At 37.6% G+C, this 21,546-nt stretch overlaps 1 protein-coding gene across 2 annotated transcripts in view; it reads right to left on the bottom strand.

Moving 5' to 3' along the window:
* Positions 1 to 621: 621 nt before the first annotated feature.
* Positions 622 to 21,546, bottom strand: part of ric1 (RIC1 homolog, RAB6A GEF complex partner 1) — a 128,993-nt gene continuing 108,068 nt past the window's right edge. For both annotated transcript variants that reach the window (XM_088912301.1, XM_088912300.1), the window contains exons 13-26: positions 21,259 to 21,297; positions 20,654 to 20,764; positions 19,813 to 19,902; positions 19,191 to 19,351; positions 18,927 to 19,065; positions 18,036 to 18,152; positions 16,760 to 17,479; positions 16,183 to 16,341; positions 15,893 to 16,029; positions 14,852 to 15,138; positions 10,885 to 11,079; positions 9,689 to 9,866; positions 8,596 to 8,784; positions 622 to 5,526 (exon numbers count right to left, since the gene is read on the bottom strand). In XM_088912301.1, coding sequence (XP_088768427.1) covers positions 5,244 to 5,526; positions 8,596 to 8,784; positions 9,689 to 9,866; positions 10,885 to 11,079; positions 14,852 to 15,138; positions 15,893 to 16,029; positions 16,183 to 16,341; positions 16,760 to 17,479; positions 18,036 to 18,152; positions 18,927 to 19,065; positions 19,191 to 19,351; positions 19,813 to 19,902; positions 20,654 to 20,764; positions 21,259 to 21,297 — 2,805 coding nt within the window. In that variant the 3' untranslated portion in view covers positions 622 to 5,243. The remainder of the gene's footprint in view (positions 5,527 to 8,595; positions 8,785 to 9,688; positions 9,867 to 10,884; positions 11,080 to 14,851; positions 15,139 to 15,892; positions 16,030 to 16,182; positions 16,342 to 16,759; positions 17,480 to 18,035; positions 18,153 to 18,926; positions 19,066 to 19,190; positions 19,352 to 19,812; positions 19,903 to 20,653; positions 20,765 to 21,258; positions 21,298 to 21,546) is intronic.

The raw sequence follows: 21,546 nt of genomic DNA on the forward strand, positions 1-21,546 counted from the left end.
CATGGAAGCATGAAGCAATTAATACTGCTACTTTTACAATTGTGCCTTGGGATCATTTTAAATAATGAGCAGATAGGTTTATTGCTTGAGAAATATGGCGGTTTGGGCTCTCTTTCTTTTATTGTCAACAGTACCAATTCCATGACCACACCCAGAGTCTCAGTATCCAGCACTGCATGAAATTTTGGGCATTTGCTAAATGAGATATCCTTCCCAGTAACCAGTGACCTCTGCATATAGTATTTAAAGCTCTAGAATTGTATGAATGTTTTTACTTTTGTAAGCCTTTAGGCAGTGTGGCACTTTTTGATGGGTTGCATATCAATGTAATACTAGTTTAAGGAACATTCCAATCAATACAAATTTATAGTATGAAATTTACATTATCCATTTTTACCTTTGTTTCCATAATTATTTTCAATACCATATGTTTAAAAGGTGTTACTAAACCCATAAGACTATAAGAGAATATTGTTTCTTTTATCAGTATATATTAGGATATTAGGGTTACATAATGCATGTATATTTGTAGCTGGGATTCTAATCACCCAAGTCAGCATCATTCTCCAGAAACAGGTACAGCTTTATATACATCAGTCTTAACACAAAAACACAAAGTCCTTTGCTTTTTTAAATAATTTAATGTTGTTCTGTGTATACAGAGAATAAAATACAACAAAAAGTAGAAAATTGTAAAAGAAAAACTGTACACTGCATTCTACTGAAAATTCTTTAACCTCTAATGAACCTGAATGTTTCCCTGTGTCACTGGCATTTTTATTCCATGCAGACAGAAGGGTTTTTAATATTTTATTAACATTCAGTGTTACTTCACGTATCCTTACTGTTTTCAAGTTATGTAAAGGAAATGCAAACTATGGAACAGCAGATGCGAGGTGTGTGCTGCTTTAGGAGAGGAGCTTGCAAGGGGTTTATCAACAGCAACCATTCTGGACTGATGAGTTAATATTTCATGCTACATATAGGAGCATGTGGCCTGAAATATAATCAAGAGCAGAAAGTTAAGACCGCCCCTATCATTATTTGAATAAGGACAGATGGAGTAGGTATCCTATACCTGTCAATTGCATCTGCAAGATGAAGTAACAAATATAAAAAAAAACTCACTGTGCTTTTGGTTTCAAGATATAGCATTTTTTCTCCTATGTTTATAACTGCAACTTCATACGTACGAACTGCAGAGGGTTACCGACAGGCCACTGGATTCTTCATGTAAACTGACTCACTGTGAAGTTCAACACTTTTGAATATTTTCTTTGGTTAAGCACAGTAAAACAAAACAAATGAGAACTGCAAGACAGTGGAACTGTCCTCTGCAGTTTATCGTCGATATAAGAAAGCAAATCTTACATTAAGGGAACTTTTACTTTTCGTGATCAAAGCCAAAGACGGGAAAAACACTCATTTCATCAGCACCCGAGTAGTGTTAGCAAAGGACAGGTGAGGTTATAATTACAAATATTTTGGTCCATAAAAAGGAAACAAACAAAGCCAAAAAAAAGACCTTGTACAGTAAAGCTCTATAAAAATAGACCACTCCATTCTTGTATAAAATAAGTAACATTTCTGCATTGATTCATTTAAATTGCACCTTTACAAATGTTTGCTAGTATCATTTAATACTGCTGTAGGTAGAATCTATTAGAATACATGAAAAAAGAAAGATACAACTTTTTAAAATACTATGTCAATGTCTCAAGCACAAGTTGTTCTACAAGTACAGCAATGAACGTTGAAGTTATTTTCAAAATAAATCATTTTGTCTTTCTAATACAGGTATACAATGATCTTATTTTTAGTAAAAGATTGTGAAATCAAACTTTTTTGTCCATTTTAGCAAAATTTATCACCACGTTAAAGTCTGAGTACAAGATCACATGATTTCATTTTGCACTATTTACATTCATAAATAGCGGTTCACTGATGAATACTCACAAACAAAAATAAATAAGGACAGATAAATTTATGCTTGATAAAAAGTTAACTTAAGGGCATTAGAAGCAATAATTATAAAAATAATGAGTATCTGAAAACTGAACTGCATTGTTTAACTGGATTTCAGCCATCTCGCCCCAAAAAACAGTAGTAAGATGTATTAATTAAAAAAACATTTTGCATGATTCGTGCTGAGATAAATCAAATACATTTTTTCTATGACAACACTGCCGCTAAAAAGTCATAGGCACCGTGATCTCTGTCATCCCACATTATTTTCATTGGAGTTTTCTTCACCTTGTGGACCTGCTTTACAAAGACAAGTTCTCAAAAGCAGTTTAAAGTTCACCAAGTCAAATTCCTGACAATGCCTTGTTACTGCTCTATTAAAATAGCACTAGTGTAAATCAGGTTTCCACTAAAGAGCACTTGTTGTTGGTGACTTTGAACAGTATCTGTTTCAATTGAGCACTGTAAATCAGTAGCAGGCAGAAATTCATTAACCTGCACTGATAAATCAAAATACATTTAGTTGATTTTAAAATAGAATCTTTATTTATAACCCATATTTATTTATATACACTTATAATGTTTGGTGAATAAGTAACACTATTGTAGCCCCAGGTTTGCAAGAACTTTTTAAGGACCTAGTTGGTCCACAAAATATAAAGAGACAATTTTATCCAGGCACTTTCTTGAAAATGTTGTCAGTAGGAATTAAAAGCAGATTTTAGTCCATTAGCTATCAAAGTTTTATACCATTCTTGATCTTAAACGTCTCTCTCCAAATTAGCAGCTCTATACACAACAACTGGTTCAAAGAAAAGCATGCATCTGCTTTTATTCTGAAATAACTCTTAATGCTGTGAGAGGTACTGGGTCTTTAAAAAGGGAATCAATGTAAATACTAAAATGCCTGCCTATTGAATTGGAAGCACACCAAAAGGCAAGCCCCAAAACAATATTGTTTATTAATACAAGCTATCATTCTTTGTCTGGAATTGGTAACTGCAAAAATAATGAAACCTGAATGAAAGTCTCTTTTCAACATCAGTTTAGGAAAAGTCAGCCCACCGAGATCTAAATGAAAGGTTCTTTGAAGTGGAGATTATGAATTATATTCTACTCTGAAGTGGAATATAATTCAGCAGGCTAAAATGTGTGAATTAATGCTTACTATTCAGAAAAACAATTCCAAGCACTGAATACTGTATACTACTTGTTTTGTTAGCTCTGTATCTGTGGATGACTGTAGTACCACAAAACAGTTTACTGTTTTGTTAAAACTGAAGAGGGAAGATACTGTGCAAAAACATTCTTTTTTATCCTTCCCTTTATCCACTGGACAAAAAGATTTCGTTCTCTTTAATTTTTCTCTTCATTGATTTGCTAAGACTGACAGGAGATTAAAAACTGATGTGTTGTTGGCCCTTGATTCCACACATGAGCTTTCAACTACTGGCTCTAATATGTAACTCTGAGCCACAAATGCTGAAAAGACGTCTGCTGGTTTAATCTGTGATGAGAAACCAAAAAGACCTGTTGTAAACTTTCTGATCTTTTGCAGCATCTGAACTTTCTCCACATTGTCCAGTTGTTGAGGTGTGCCTCAACATTTATTTTATAAGAGCTGAAGAACTACAGATGAGAGTATTACATCATTACATAGAGCAAAGCTTCCTCAAGTGTGTTTTCTCTACTCTTTTGTGCTCTAAGACCTTTATCCATTGGATGTGTTTCTGTGAAGCCTATAGCTACTGCAAGTGACCATTGAACCATGCAACATGCATGTCAAGAGGAACTGTACAATATTCACACAAGTGCTTTTGTCAGCCACTTGAAAAGGTTCTTTTATACATAGGTATTCACAATAAGATACAGACTATTAAAACAGTTTATACAAAATACTAGACACTTTCTTTGAACGAAGCGTACCATTTACATACTGTGGTAAAAAGAAAGAAAAACAACAACAAAAAAAAAACAATGGTACCTAACTACTCTTCTGTCATATTTATTTGTCCAAATATCCATCCTTAAAGCCACCATGGTACTGAAACTATAAGCAACAGTGGTATAAAAATATTTAAAAAACGAATAAAAATCACTGCTTTTTATCATTCCAGATCCTACACAACCGGAGAAAATCATCATGGTTGTTTGCAGCTGAATAATACTTTAGAATTCCAACTCTCAGCCTATATGCTCTGTACAGGCAGAGAGAAGACTAGGAAAAGGAACAAATTGGTTTACATTTCCTCTTATGTGTGGCACTTCAAGACTGGAAGTAAAAAACAGAAAAACACACAAAACCCAAAAAGAACTCAAAGCATTTCTTTGAGTTCCTGTTTTGAAACTACCCCCCCCCAAATGTTCCTCATCTCAGATGTTTTTCAGTTCCCCAAAGGCAGAGGCATGAGTAAAGCAGCACCATGCTGAAGACACAGGGATTCTTTTTTTCACAGTATATATATATATGCATGTGAAAGTCTAAAGCAAACTTATAGCGTTCACATCAATGACTTCTATATTTCACAAATACAGGATAAATTAAATAAATTTCCTGAACTCTCACTGCACTCAACAGGAATAAGTCCTGAAAATGGCACCCGCAGTCAGCTATACACATCACTATTGTGAGAAGAAGACTGTACATCACACAGCTGAGTGTATGTCAAATATCCCTCAGCTCCACATTGGTAAATAATAAATGTGATTCAGAAATATTCTTTCATTTTTTTAAATGTTAAGCTAGCATTTTTTGGCAGAAAAGATGTTACTTATGTACTATAGTTGAAGAGATGTAAATTAAACAACTGGACTGTAAATATTGTGCCATGTTTAGAATATTAAAAACATTCAGGCAACAGTTGGACATACAGTAGGTGAACACCAATAAAAGCAGAAAATTAGTAGATCTCTTAACAATCCTTCATACTCTCAGAGAAATTAATTTCAGTTCTGCAATTTCAGTCCTCCCTTGATTACACTTATTTTTTGTTCTGATACCACAATGTACCTAAATTTTTAACTACAGAGTTTTCAAGTTGTATAGCTGATGTATGGTCCTAGCAGGAAATGGTCTGACTTCCAGTCTTGAAGAGCCACTGCACATCATGTTAAAGAGGTAAAAGGATCTTTCACCCCAACTGGCTTGATAGGTTAGATCATAAAGGGAAGAAAAAAACAAAACGATACATGAAACTTAAACTTGCACTGGCTCTGTTGTTTTGCTCCTCTGAGGAGTGCTGTGCTATATTTGCTGTGTTGTCACCCTGAGGCTGCAGTCAGGACAGAGTGCAGTCGTAGGTGCCCTCCTCCAGTGGTGGCTCCTCAGGCTCGTCCCCAGGATTGTCTTCTTCAGGTCTGATAGCGCTAACTCCTCCTTCACTGGGCTGGGTGCCACCTGCGCTGGGGCTGCGGCTGTCCTCTGCTCGTGGGCAGGCCGGCTCTGCCAGTTTGGAGACGCTGGCTGGCTGGAAGGCTTCAGGCTGCACCTGCTCTGCTGTCATCTCCACCAGCTTCTGCAACTGTGGGCGGATGAGGTTGAGAAAGGGCTTGTACCCCAGGCTGTGGGCAGCACACAAAGACAAAGGTTAGACTACAGCACACAACAGAAACCCATTGAAGGCTTCTAGACTCACATGATCCTCTGAGATTCTACTACCTCATGGATTCGTCAAGAGGATCATTGTGGTACCCAGACTAATAACATGTTAGAATTGGCTTGACAACTGGCCAACAGCATTGCTCATTAACCTTGGCAACTTAATTTGACATTTTTTTCAATAATTGAAATTAAATGTTTGGGTCTTTGGTTACCATGTGATAAAGCAGCAAGGCCTAATTAGTTTCTCCAGGAATGACAGAAGTGAGACAATCATTTCAAAGTAGAACATGCCAGTCTAATGAAGGTTATCTTCTCTGGTGGCAAGAAATAATGTACTGTATTTCTGTATGCATGACTAAATCACAATAACTTCAAAACAAAGACCATCCTTTGATTATGCCAATGTTATTAAATAAGCTTCGTACTATCATCTTTTATCAATGATGAAACAATTTTGTATGGTTTCAAATATTGCCATATTATAATTGATGTTTCAAGATGGATACACATTTAATAAATACAAAGGGGTAGTTTGACATACCCTGATTAGCACTAGTCCTAGACTTCCTTTCCAAAACTAACATTACAGATATTCCAGGATTACTCAAAGTTAGTGTGTGTGAAAGGTCACTCATTTTAATTCAGTTAAAATGTCCTATTAAGCTCCATGCAGTTGGGTCCATTACATTTGTTTGTATTACATTTGTGCCATTTGAAAATGCTTTTAAAGGGGGACTGCAACTCTATTTTCATATTTTGGGGTTTGAAAGAATCAGCATTGATGAGTGAATTTCAAAGCCCAATAAAAGTAAAATGTACACAGTAACCTAGTAACAGAGCAAATTTCCAGGTATTGACAGCGTCATGTTCTGCAATTCAGAATGAGGCAACAAAACTTCTGGTGACATGCTGTAGGCTTAATACATTGTAAACAAACAGGCTTGTGAATACTTCTCTTTTAATCCAATGGCAATAATACATTCAATTTATTGACGGTTTTGCCGACTAATACTACTTGTTAACTGCATGCAGATCATGTTTCTGCAGTGAAATGTCTGCTGCACAATATTTATTCGCTCATACAGCACATTACATTAGTCAGGGACTAATGAGCAGGAAGGGCCACTTCACGTCACAATTCGTGGGAATTCAAGTTTGCAACAACATGGCGACTTACAGTACTTTCATAAAGTTTTGTAAAAGTTGTAATTTTCTATAATTTCAATGAATTTATTTTGTTACTGAGATTTCACAACCGGTCTGAGAAATTGGGATTGCAGTTCCCCTTTAAGCAGTATATATGGCGTTTTTATTTCTGAGATTTAAGGGATTACTTTTACATGGTGTTGTGACACTCAGTCCCCTTGCAAATGCACAGTAAAACCAGATTGGTGTCACTTCTTAATGCCTGGTTTGTGCTGTTAAAAGAAGTACTTGTGGTGCTTTGTTTTCTGAGATTCTACATACTTTTTTTGGGAATTAACAATTTAGTGACGTTACCCCAAACTGAACAAATAAGGTTAATTTGCCAAATATCGGATTTAAATATTGTATCTCTAAAAATACAGTATATTTGTTTTACTGATTTGATACAGTGTGTTGAGGAATGTGTTCAATAATGTCTTGATCATTCTGTGATTGTTGGCATTTGTCTAGGCAATTTGTATCCCACCTGTATATCTGGTTAAAATCATAAAATTTGCTTTAAAGTGTGCCTTTGGACTGGTGTGCTCCACAGGGACAGGGGATTGTCCAAATACACAAGGGTTTCCCCTCTCTGAAGTGTATGTGTTCTTGTGTTGAGGTCTCCGAAGAGCAGAACATTTTCCCTGGCCCTGGAAATAGCAGATCTCTGCATGGAAAATTTCTTCGCTGTAATAAAGCAGGGAGAACTGCGGGAGACTGCATTTTGTGCCGCTGAGACGATGGTTTGTGTATCATTGGCTTCTGAGATAATAGAGATTCTTTTTTACAGGAGTAATATCACTCCCAGCATGTGTCTATATACTTAAACTGGAGAAGGTTTTAATTTTGGGTATACACTTCCCACAGACTAGCTTCACAAGACTGAGGCTGCACAAAGAACTTTGGATTATGTAAATAATCGGAGATAAAACTCAGCAAAAATGATACACTATGTCTGCACTATGGAGAAAGGTTACTGTAACAAGGACGTTGAAAGATTACAACAACAGAGAATACAGGCCAGAGAGAACCAGAAATTTTCCAAATTTCTGCTTAATAAAAGGCTGGATAATAACGTTTTTTACTGTATAATAGTATAAAGTATTTAAAGTCATTACAAAAAGTACTAACTTGCAATGAGTAAAAAAAGGTTTTTGTCTACCTTGAGAAACCAAGCACAAATACTACGTTTGGTTTAGAGGAAGCTAGCTTTGTGGACTTCACTCCCCCCAAAAATAATTCCTTATATCTCAGATTTCAAAGCAAAATAAACCCTGATTTGAAAGGCACAAACCAGCACAGGCAGTACAAATGAATGAGAGGGGTCTGGTTCTCCTGCACTTCTAATTGGTTGAGTTGCACAATACTTTCAATGTAAAACCAAAAACAGGAGGCACTTCTTTAACCAAAGGGTTGTGGGAGTATGAAACAAGGCACCTAGCCATACTGAAGCTGATACCCTGGCGTCTTTCAAAACATAGCTGAAAGATGAGATCCTTGGATCAATTAGCAAGAAACGCTGAATGTCCTCTCATTTGTAACCATTCTTCTGCTCTTTCAATTTCAATTACATATTTAACCAAGCCCTTGTCAGAGTCTCTCAAACTGGTGGAGTGATTCCTCATGTCAGGGCCTGACCTGGTGGGACTAATGCTACAGAAGGTGCTACTCATCAGCCTTTACTCCTCAAAGATGAAAAGCACACACACAAGGAATTATTCTTCTACTTTCTACTTAAATATAAATAAAAGTAATGAATCTTCTGAAAAAACTGAGTGATTTTTTTCTGGTGGCCCCTGGTCCTTCACATTGTTAGCACAGCATGTTGTCAGGTCCAGTCTTACCAGTCTGTTGTGGCCCATGTGTCGACCGCCAGCAGGCCATTGCGGATATTCTGCACAGTCTCTGCTGGGACCTCCGAGCTCTGGAGGAAGCTCACCACCTGGTTGATGACAGCTGCTTCCCTCAAGATGAGCCCGATGATGACACACCACTCCAAACAGCCCGCCTCCGTGAAGATGTGTAGCAAGTACCTGGCTCAACAACAGGTTGTCTGTATTACTGTATAGACTATATACAATACTGTGCCCTGCTGAGACTGACTTCATTACACACATAAAATAACTGATGAAGTAAATCATCATCATTTTTTTCTGATCAATTGAACACTTTTAAATTTTTTGAGTTCTCATCATTTATTTCTTACAATTTGCAAACATATAGTTGTCGTAAATTAATTTAATAATACAACTGATACAATAACAATAATATTACAGATAACAGAGGAAGATGAATCATGTGAGTCATAGGGTTTCTTTGGGACAACCCCTTTAGCACTTTGATAGGGAAGATTTGAGCTACATTCTACTTTAAACTCAACACTCTTATTAGTTAAGTGCCCTGTTTGTTTATACTGTAGTAACAATTACTACTACATATACACTTAGTAAAAGCCAATATTTTAAAATAAGATGTATGCTACACTTTCAGAAATATCTTATTTTTAAATATTTCTGAATGTAATGTTAATATGTTGTAATAGGTTTAGTATTTTTCCACCTAGAAGACATTCAACTTACAAAGTCACATTTATTCAAATTACACTGACATAAATGGTGATAATAAGTTTCGATCAAATTTTCACAGGGAACTTTAAGCTCTAGCTCAATTTTCCAAGCTAAATTTATGTATGTGGAAAAAAAGATGTTTTAACGTCCATAATTTTCTTTCATGCTTATGATTAAAAACATACCCTGAAGTTACTTCAATCTCTAATGTGACCAGTGCCTCCGAATGTGCATTATTAAAATCTAGTTTCACAATCCTGATATATCACTTTCTCCAGTGGACATGAACGGGACTGGCATCAAATTTCAACACAACTGACCAGTGCCGAAGAGATGCCAAGTACCTGTGGGGCAAAAGAAACCAACTTACCTCAGTTGCACCTGGGATTTGTGTGGGCCTTTGTTGGCCAGCTCCATGGAGATGTGCTCCAGCTCCGACTGGGTCAGGCTGAGAGTGGAGAAGTTCTCATCCACCATAGTCCAGTCCCCATCTACCATGGAGCTGGTCTCAGTCAGGTCTGTGGCTGAGCCGATACTGCATTCATCACCTGCAACAATGAGACATTCTGTCAAAGCAGAGCTTGCACAAGTCACTGTCTAGTTTAGTGGAATAGCCCTGTTTCTGATGCCACTAATATTGGGGTGCAATAAAGGAGTGGTATAAGCTGAGGAGGATTCAAGCAAAAGCCTTATTATATGTTTTCGTACTTGGACAGCCTACAAACGCTTAAATATGAAGCCTAGATGTCTCTATAAAGGAGACATGCTATTTTTCTGATAGATATAATAACATCTTACATCTTAAAGGTCTTAGAACCTTTATTCAGTCTGTATATAGCCTTCAGTAAGCCTAATATACAAACACAAACCAAAGAGTATGAAGTGGTTTTAATTAGGAGTTGCCCTGCATTTTAAGAAGCTGATCAAAAAAGGGGTAGAGACCCCTTAGCTACAGATTACTTACATATATCATTTATCAGCATTGTATATATGTTCAGAACCTTAAAGAAACTGTTAGAAGTTTTGTTAGGAGTGTTCTAGGAACTGACAATTAAGAAAGCCTGAAGAATGTCAGTTGTCGTATGGTTCTGCTATATTTTTTCAGTGATACAAAAAACAAAAAAATATCTGACCACACCTCAAGAACAACAACAACCTCAGCACTGATAATGACCACTGACAAAGTACAAGATTTTTTAAAATGAAGACCTGGACATGAAGAAAATCAGATTGAAATAACATCTTATTAATAACATCTTGAACACTTTTCAAAGTTTAATCAACATTTAAATCTATACTCTCAAATGGCAATAGCACTGTGATACCTGCCAGTTTTGACTGATGACAGTATAGCCCCCTTGTATCTCCTAGATGTCTTTTGTCTTCCCATTTATCATCACTTTCAAATACTCTCCTCACAGACATTCAACGAATAGATAAGTTAAAAATTTGCTTTAACACTTTGTTAACAATGTCTTTAAGCAGTTTTCGAGCCAGGTTTGTGTGACTCCAAAGAGGAAGCAGTGGAGCTGGAGGGATGCTGCTTGGGACCGAGAGGTGACTGACCTTTGTTGAGGAGAGGAGAGAGGAAGGCCTCCTGAGTGTGCGCCCCATGTGAAGAGCCCGTATCCATCTCTTTCTGTTCGGGGCCCAGGCTGTCCAGCCAGCTGTGGCTGCGGGGAGCGCTGGGTGGGGCCGTGTCCATCTCACTGTTCAGAAGACTGTCTGCCGACTGGGACTTGATTAACTGTTCTCCTACCACTGAGACAAACACACAACAGGCTCAGCTGAAACAGTCGTCATCACACTTCAACACAGACGCAACAAAGAAACGACGCGGTGCTCAAATCAAATAAGATGCTCTTATCTAAGATGTCTTTCTCTTATTATAAGATGTCTTTTCAAATAATAGTACAAATAAGGGATGATATGGGGAATTGTGACCATTATAAGTTAACATTTTATGTATATTTTACATTTCTGAAGATTAAGTCTGAAATGAGTTTTTACAAGTTTTGAAAGCAGACAATGGGGTTTATCCCAGAGATTTGTTTTAGGCTGCTCCTGATCTGCATCTGGACCTGTATATTCATATAAACATTTGTTTTAAGTTTGGGTAAAAAACTGGTTAAATTTGTAGATTACACAAAAAATATGGGAAGTTGTCAACAGAGACAGCAGCAAAGGATTTACAAAAAGCATGGACAAAAGCATGGATTGGACATACAGTGCCTTCAGAAGGTATCCACCCCCTTGAATTTTTTCCACATTTTATTCCTGTTACACCTCCAAATTTTAACACATTGAAATAATTTTTTCTCCCTTCAATAACACAATAAATTCAACACATTTATGAATAAAAAAATATTTTTATTCAAGAACATTAGTTTCTCCAGAATGAAAGACTTACATTTCTCATTTACAAAAGTATTCACCCCCCCCCCACCCCGAGTCAATATTTTGTACATAGTCCTTTAGCAGCAATTACAGCCGTGAGTCTTCTTGGGTATGTCTGTATAAGCTTTGCACATTTAGATTGTGGAATTTTTGCCCATTCTTCAATGCAAATTTGCTCCAACCCTGCCAAATTAAATGGAGAGCGTCGGTGGACAGCAATTTTCAGGTCATACCACAGATTTTCAATTGGATTCAAGTCTGGGCTCTAGCTGGGCCATTCCAGAATACTAACCTTCTTTTTTTCAAGCCATTCCTTGATAGTTTTTGCCGTGTGCTTTGGGTCATTGTCCTGCTGGAAAATTAATATTCGCCCTAAACGCAGATTTCTGGCTGACTGAACCAGGTTCTCCTCAAGGATTTGCCTGTATTTGGCTCCATCCATGTTGCCCTTGATGGCAAGAAGCTTTCTAGTTCCTCCTGCTGAAAAGCAACCCCAGAGCATGATGCTGCCACCACCATGCTTGATGGTAGGGATGGTGTTACCTGGGTGTTGGGCTGTATTTGGTTTGCGCCAAACATAGCGCTTTGCTTTCAGGCCAAAGAGCTCAACTTAAGTCTCATCAGACCACAAAATGTTCTTCCAAAAGGTTTTGGATTTTGTTACATGGCTTCTAGCAAACTCCAGGTGTGACTTAATGTTGGCCTTTCTCAGAAGAGGCTTCCTTCTAGCCACTCTCGTAAAGAGGCCAAATCCGTGAAGTGCTGAAGAGATTCTTCATGTCTGGACAGTTTCTCCCATTTCAGCCAAAGAGTTCTGCATCTCTGTCAGTGTTGTATCTGGCCTCTTGGTCACTTCTCTGACAACTGGCCTTCTTGTCCGGTTGCTCAATTTGTTAGGATGGCCTGATCTTATTAGTGTCTGGGTTGTACCACGATTTTTCCATTTTGTTACAATGGACTTCACGGTGCTCCTAGGAAGTTTCAAGGCTTTGCCAAACTTTTTATAACTTTTTATGTTTTTTTCTCCTAACAACTTCATCTCAAAGTTCTACAAGCAGCTCCTTGGTCTTCCTGACAGCAGGACTGATCTGATCTGCTGTTTTAAGTTGCGAGACCTCACAAAGTCAGTGATATTTACTGTGCAATCAAGCAATTGAACACAGGTGGATTTGAAATGAACACAGGTGTACCTTGTTAACCTATTTAGTGTGATCTCTCAAGATAACTGAATACCTCACCCAATTTAGGTTGTTAAAACAAAGGGGGTGAATTTTTTTCATTTTAACATTATAGAGAATTACTTCTAGAGGAGTGGAAAAAAGTCCCATTTAAATATGCTTTAATTTGACTTTGAAACAGCAGAATGAGAAATCAATGGATGGTGAATACTTTCTGGAGGCACTGTACACTCTGAAATGTAATTAAACTGACAAATCCAAAGTGATAAAAACAGGAAGCAGCAACCTCACTATATATATCACAGATGATTCTGAGCTGTAGTAAGCTATACAAAAAAGGATCTGGGTGTTTATATAGATTCAAATATTTAGAGATTCAAGATTCAGTAATATCTCATTTAGAGTTCAGATTTGGCACTGTACCAAAAGCGTATTATTAGGCTAGAAGTCAAAGCAGAACAACATTATTATTCCTGGTCTTAGGGGCCTGTCCTATACAGACAGATAAAAGGAACTAGATAACTTCACTCTAAAACAAAGGGAATTGAAAGGAAACTGAACCCAAGTCCTCAAAATCATACAGGGTACAGACTCAGCAGATAAACAATAACGTGAGGTCACAATTGAAAATTGAAAGAAAATTAATTAAGGATGAATAATACAAAATTATTCTTCACACAAATGTTGCATGTGGCTTCTAAGCCTGGCAGCTGGGGCCCAACAATTCAAGTACCACTAAGAAGCATATAGCTGAAAAAATAGTTAAAAATTAGTGTTTGTTGACATACAAGAATTATCAGAAAAAAAGCTGCTAATCATTTATTATTTATACTACTTATCACTTCCCTTAACTTCGTCAGGCAGATTACCTATATACATAACTGAACAAGACTTTCTAAACATAACCAGAGACTACACTTCTTCATAACAGGATAGAATTCTCAGGCATTGCCAATATCTGCCACCTGTGGCTAAGGATCTGCACCTGTGGCTGGAAGGTTGCCGGTTCATATCCCACAGCTGCCAGAGGAATCCTACTCCATTGGGCCCCTGAGCAAGGCCCTTAACCCGTATAAATGGCTGACCCTGCGCTGTGACCCCAAGCTTCTCTCCCTGTCTGTGTGTCTCATGGAGAGCAAGTTGAGAAATGTGAAAAAACAAATTCTTAATATAAGAAATTGCATATATATCTTATATATATGGGAAGGACCTGCTTCCCTGATACTACAATCTCTCTAACACAGCTGTGACAAACCAAGTTGAGAAGATTTTTTGGGGGAGTTATTAAAAAAATGTTTGTTCTGTTTCTTTAAAAAATACCCTTTGTGCCTTGATACGCTCTTATAGCTTGGGCAAGGGGTTCATTGTAAAGAGCAAATAGAATGGGAGATAGCAGGGATCCCTGACATGTCCTCCTTTCTAAAGCAATGTTGCCTGTAAGTTTACAAATTACTTGTATTCTGGCTATGGGGTTTGCTCTGAACTTCTTTCAGAGTTCTGAAAGACTTAATTGACTCTTCTATAAATCCAAACCTATTTAATACCTCAAATAATTATTAAATTACTAAACGTGCAATATGGGCAGTATAACCTCACTGCAATCTTTCTTATTTTCTTAAATCTAGAAATTTGTTTTATCAGGTCCTCACACTGGTAATAACACTAATCATTATAATAATATATGCATAAACGGTATTTTATATGACATCCATTTAAAAGAAAGTAAAAGACTATAAAGGTGTAGCAAAATACAAATGGCAAAACAAAGATAGTCATTTTTGAATTAAGAAAATCCTAAAACATTTGTTAACTCCAGGTGGATGATCACTGACCTCTTGGGATTTTACAAACCAACCATTTTACAAATACTTTGCAATTCTTTAAATGCACCATGACTTATAGGTATAAATTATATAAATGATATTGTAAAGCTTCAAAATCTCATGCCTCCTCCTTACCTGTCCTATACCTGCCATTTCGGAACGGAGAGTTGATAGAGTAGGCAGGGATAACTGGGAAAGGCCAGAGAAAGTCTTTGTGGAGCCTCTTCAGGGCAGTGATGAAGTCATCAACACGGGCAGCACGAGTTCGCTCCTTGCACAGCCAACCGATCAGCTCAAAGCCTAGCTGGGCAGAGAAACAGCCAAGGTCCTTCAGCCTGATTTCTTCCAGCAGCCTCCTGGCATGGCGCCACAGCATCATGTCAATGTACATGTTCTCTGCACACTCACTGTCTTTACTCCATCTGGGACACAGAACGGCAAATAAGAAGAATGATTAATACTGAACATTTTTTCTGGAAGATCCAAATCTTGACCATATGACAAAAATACAAAGCCAAAAAAGGAACACTTTCAAACTTGCTTTCACTGCCTCCAATAATCATTTATAAATACAACCAAACCATTAAATATTCAATAAACCAAGAAATAGATATTGGATCTTTTGCATAAAACTAAGTTGAAACTCATAGGTCTATACATCCGGGAGTTTCATGATCCTTCATATTAGGTCTACATTATAGTACTTGACAAACATTGTAACGGAACTTGACTGAGGACTCGATTCAGATATTAAAAAGTTCCAGAAAGCATTAACCAGGTTACTTTGGATGACTTCTTCAACATCTGCAGTAATACAAGAACCCTGGGCTACAAATGTAAATTATGTTTAGGAGCTCAAGACTAAAAAGAAGAGAGATCTTTGCACAGAGTGAGTCTGGAATCAGTTCCTTAGCATATTATTTTTATTGAAGCTGGTGACTTAGGATCCTCTTAGAAAGTATAGATGGACTTGTTAGATTGTTAAGCTATTAGCAGACTTCCTTTAGTCTGTAACCACTCATATGTTTGATTTAATTGTATGTGTAAACACACAGAGAAAGCTAGAGAGAAAAGAAAGATTAATTATTTCCTTCTGTAAGAGACCCAAAAGCGATGAACAATCTGAGCTTCGTACTGAAATTTTCAATTGAGGCTGCTATAGTGTGCGAAAGGTACCTCTTGGCTGATGGCCCTGAGGGCATGCTCAATGTCTTCTGAAGGTTGAACTTCCCAGCACCTAGGCTCTCAGCTGACTGTGACAGACTGATACTCCGATGCCTGAAAAATTCGAACCCCCCAGTTGAACTGGGTTCCTGTTTGATTCAGGAAAGAGAAATCAATGTTCAGAGACAGTTATTACAGAAAATAAATTGTATTTAAATATCTGTTATGAGTACATATAAAATTAAAGTACTATGAAAGACCCATAATTTTCAATCCAGCATTTTATAGGTAAATAGGGTTACCTGAGTGGTTGGTGTGGAGGGTGGTGTCTCAGACTCCCCTGAACCAATGGCTTTGAGAAACCTGATCATGTGACGACACAAATCCCATTTCCCCTGCTCAAGGGCTGTGTTAAAAAGTAGGGTAGCATGCTGTCTGCTCACAGCTGGAACTTCCATGTTCTGTGAAAGAGAATGCCACAGACAAGCAGGGTTAGTGTGTTGAAACATTTACCAAATCAGAGTCTGTTAAAAATAGTACACATCAACACTTATGGTCATCTGATATAGTATATTTTTGTCTCCGCAGAAGATTCAAATTTATTTTGTTGTTGGCTCAAGTTTTTGCACTAAATGTTTTATATATAGATGGACAAGACGGCTACATAACCATAATATAGTTTTTCATAGCTTTTCAGTGCGGTTACATTAATCTGTTAATAATTCTGTCTTATTATTAATGTCCTCCTCTACTCTTATGTTTACTGTTAAACTACTCATAAAATTCCGGTTCTACCACTTGCCCCCCAGGAGTCTGAAGTACTTTAACCATGCATTTACGCTGGTGGAAAGTGGCCGGGAATCCTCATACGTGAGTCACCTGTAAGATGATGAGATAAGAGGCAGCTGTGTCTAAGTCCTGGGCCATGAGGCACTCTTCAAAGAGGTCCTTGGGGTTCCCCACAGCGGCAAACAGGTAATTCCAGAGGGCGTACTCGGTTTTGCGGGCACAGTGCACAATAGTCTGAAGGAAGAGGGGGAACTCTGTGATGAACTTGGCCACAGTGGGCAGCAGAGGGTCGGGGATGGGCTCCCGTGACGTTGCCTCTTCCTCCAGCACCACGTGCACCATCAGCTCCAGCACATGGGGGAAGTAGGGGAGACTGGCACAGGACTGGGCGAGCAGCAGGGCCTGCTCCCCCAGGTTGCGCACCAGCAGCTGTCGCAGGATGTGATGGAGGTAGATCTGGGAGGTACGCTCCACAGTGCAGAAGGGAAAGAGAGCCTCCAGAGGCTCGCTGGCTCCCTGCAGACCATCATACAGCACAGTCTCATTGGTGGCACCCAGCACTAGGGCATCCTCGAAGAGCACAGCGAGCGGGTAGATGTTTATGTGAAAGGGCAGCATGATGCGTCGCGACAGGAAGGAATGGGGTTTGCGGTGATCCCGGGGGAAAAGGGGCAGCCACACCTTCATGCCTGCCTCCCCACAGGCCAGCCACAGAGCCTCCAGGAGGTGACGCTTCTGCTTATTTGTACGACATGTGGTCCAAACATTCTCCACGCACTGTGCCAGTACCACAGGAGGGCAGAAAGGAAGCTGGGTAAGAGAACAAAGACAATGCTTAACTCTTTCTTACCAGCATTTCAGTCTTAAAACATGGAGTATCTTTTTTATTAGTAAGAAATGCACAAGCAAAGCCACAGAATTACACAGATATTTGGATATCCAATAAATCGTTATTTACATATATTCATGCATTAAAAAAAGGAAACAAAATGTAAGAAATGACACTTGACAGAAGAACAGGTTAATGTGGAAGAAATACATTGGTTCCCAGGCACCAGCTTTAACCCACAGAGACAGGACACCCCACAGTATATTCTCTAAATACTCTCATCTTAGAATAGTGAATTAGTTAAAGGCTTCAGCAGATATTCAAAACAGTACTGTTCAGCAAGTAAAAAGGCTTGAAAGGGTTTAGCCTACAATGCCCAGGATACAGAGGTATCTGTAATACAGACTGAAGCATCTAAAACCTAGTTATGAGTCATTGCTGGAAGACTTATTTTTCAATACTGTATGACTAAGCAATATTTTTCCACAGAAAAAACGATGTGTCTGTGAGTGGCCACAAGAATGCAGAATTTCTCACCAGCTTCTTTTGACTGGGTAAATTCTCCTTCTCTCGAACCTGTGGTCCTGAGCGATCCCTCTGCAGCATAATCAGCTGCCCTGCCAGGTTCAGCATGATGCTCTCAGCAACACAGGCCTGCAGCACAGAGGAAGAAGAAAGGAAGAAGAGATTTAAGCACCTACATTGAGTCGAGACATCACAGTGCTGTCCATCGCTGTTATTTATATTTATCAGCTTCATAGTCCTGCTTACCACGTTCATTGAATGTATTATGATACTTAAGAAAATTTATAAATTCAAATATTTTGTTATGTAAAACTGGGCAACATACCACTAGTATGACTGATTTATTATTATTAATATTTAATGGGTTTACACAGTTGTGAATACAAAACTGTATTGGTGATATACCACAGAAAAACACTTTAGTACATAATTAATTTTAATGTACTTAATTAATTAAAGGTAATGATTCAGATGTAAAAAGTATCCAATGTTATCCTCCCCACTGACAGCTTATTATTAACAAACTTATTACTGCCTAATCAAATTGAACATGAGACTGGAAACACCAAACAAGAAAAAGGTTCAGGACCACAGGCAAAGCCTAACAGACTTTATGTGTAATTCTCAATCTAATATATTCCATCAGTAGCTTGTCAGTAAGGAGACACAACTATATTGCCATACCACTATGGTCTCAAACAATCTGGCTTCCCTTAAGTTTCCCCTTAATTCAATTGGTACATTTCTCACTTTTTCACCAATGGATTTGGACTGTAGATGCACAGTGGCTTCTGAGCGAAACCAAGGTATATACTTATACAAAGTATAAAAAAAGAATTACCTCCTACAGTATATATCAAGTGCTTTCAGAGCACTATATAATTGTACAGAATTATATGTTACCTGCTGTGGAGCTTTGAGTGTTATCCCTGTCTCTGTCCTCACAGATGTCAGAGTCACTGATACCACCAGGGTAGGATGGGGGATATAGCGGGACATTGACACTTCCTGAAGGAGTTCAACACTGGCTGTAGGGTTTGGGCTGAAAAGTACACCAGATATCATAAACAGGTGGACATTACATGAGCAATTACAATATGTTTCTGCAAAGCTTTGCGTCTCATTGACATAGATACAGTAGAGGCTCATTTTTAAACAGAAACACACCTGTCTTGCTTCCTTTCAATGCTGTAGAGACAGATGGAACAATCTGCCCTAAACAAGATCACCATGTTCCGGAACACATTCAGCAATAGTGTATCTGAATGCAATTTGGTGATGTTGGCAAAGGCGTTGTCAAGGTTAGCGGACCTCAGGTAAAGTCTTAGCTAAAAATAGAAAAGACATATGATGTAAATCATCTCATAATATTGCTTAAAATTAGTCAGTTAACTAAATCTAGGGGGAAATCACACAAGACACGTTTCTTTTTTATATTAGACTTCATTGGAAAAAAAACAATCTAGCAAAATATGTGATAAAATCTGAGTGTTAGTAACACCTAATTTCATAAAGGAAGCCAAGAAGCAAAGAATTATAGAGTTGAAGGTTTCAGTTGAAGGTAATAATAAAACTCAAGTTTTTACAGTGAAAACTAAGTAGAGAACCAATGTAATAATGCATTGAGTTCTCCAAGTCTCATTTTCAAAGCCAAAGACATCTTATAGTGTCCTGTAAGATCCTTGTGGCTAAAACTGCAGTACATTCAATGAATGCAATTCAAACATGTTCTTATCTGTAATAATTACCATCTAGAATTTGAAATGCACTACTGTCCAATAGAATTTACCTCTTCTTGTTGGTCAATTAAGTTGTAACAGGCAATTACAATGAAGTCCTTCCACCATGCTAAACCACCAGTCACCATCATATTTTGTTCCTGAGTGGAAGAAAATAAGATAATTTCAAAGAGTCATTCTGTTATTATTTCATGAATATTCTTATTTTTTATTAAGTAGGTATGCTTTGCAGTGTGTAAAACTGAAATGCATTGAGTGTAAAAAAAACATAAAATGTGAACAAAGATTTTGTTAATTTAATTTGCATTTATTTTTGTCTCCTAAAGCCAGTATTTATGTGTTACAGATGTTGTGGTGGTTTTGTGGCAAATACGCTTTCAGCACAGATTGAAAGTCAACCAAATTTACTTGTGGTTATATGCTTTTTAAAGGGTCATATGTATCCTGTTCCACAGAGGTGGAAAAATGTGTAAACACAATTATTTCACCATCTTTTCACTTTTAACATTAGAGCTCTTCAGCTTCTGCAAAGTAGATGTTTTAAAAATACATCCACCCAAACACTTGAGATATATAGTCATACATATTGTGTATTAAATATATTAAATTGTTTCATTGTACTTTCAATATATGCAATGCCACCCTTGATATTTATACAGTTTATGTCTTGTTTTGCTTAGAGAAATTCCTGGCTTGACTGTACACAAAAATATTAATTTGGCAAGTGAAACCAATACCAGCATGTACTGAAAAACATTATACTGTTAATTGTGGAGTGGAAAAATAATTTGTGCTAACATAAAAAAAGATGTAACTTATATTTATGGATCCCTTGATAAGACATTTTGTAGGAGCAAGATGTGAGAAAACACATTCTAAAAAAACTCCCACCTGGGTAATATTTCCAAACAGCTTCCATTTCCTTGTGTATAAGGAATAGTGTGCAAACCCGCATCTCCCTGCTACTGCCACACACTGTCCCAGTGTGTCTATGGCTGCAAACTGCAAAAAGCATAAGAACAGCAAAAGAAGTCTTTGAAACACTGAGGATCTTTACAGGAAAGGGGACATGAGATCAAAAGCACTTGGTGTGCTAGGGCAGAAAATCCAGCTCCTCTTTGTGTGCAGGACTCATTTCACTGAACACAGTACAATGCACAAGGATGTGAAGGCCCTCTCATTAAAGTATTTATTTAATACTTTTAAGATTTACTTTAATTCTTTTAAGATTAACAGGTGATTTCCACAGTGGAGACAGACCCTCAATTCAACCTCTAAAAAGCAGCACCTGCTAGAGCACATTATTGACAATATTACTGTTCAGTGCCATGAAAAGCACTTGTAGAGAATTCCTCCACAAAGTTCTGTTAATCTGTCAAAACAGACATTACACTCTGAAATGAAGACACTGTACACTCTTCTTCACATGTACAACAACAGGATTTCCATTCCAGTACAAGGATCAATACTAGCAGTACAGACAGAAAGGGACTCACCCTTATTGGCCAGTTACTCTCTAGATATGTGCTGTGAATCTACAAGGAAAATAAAAAAATAGTTAAAAGGTAATTCACGCAACATTATTAATTTGTCAGTGAATTATCAACTTAAAATCTAGAACAACCTGCCTTAGATTCTTAATTTTAGATTTTTATTTAAGAATGAAAGGCTAGTAGGGCTGGATTTGAGAAAATCTAAAACATAAGCTGGAAAATGAAAGCTAAAGCCTTAGTAACTAAAGCCCAGTTACTGAATATCCTCCTTGTTTAAAAAAAATAATTATA

The sequence above is a fragment of the Atractosteus spatula genome, chromosome 3 (genome assembly GCF_055471065.1).
Source record: "Atractosteus spatula isolate fAtrSpa1 chromosome 3, fAtrSpa1.hap1, whole genome shotgun sequence".
In the NCBI taxonomy this organism is placed as follows: domain Eukaryota; kingdom Metazoa; phylum Chordata; class Actinopteri; order Semionotiformes; family Lepisosteidae; genus Atractosteus; species Atractosteus spatula.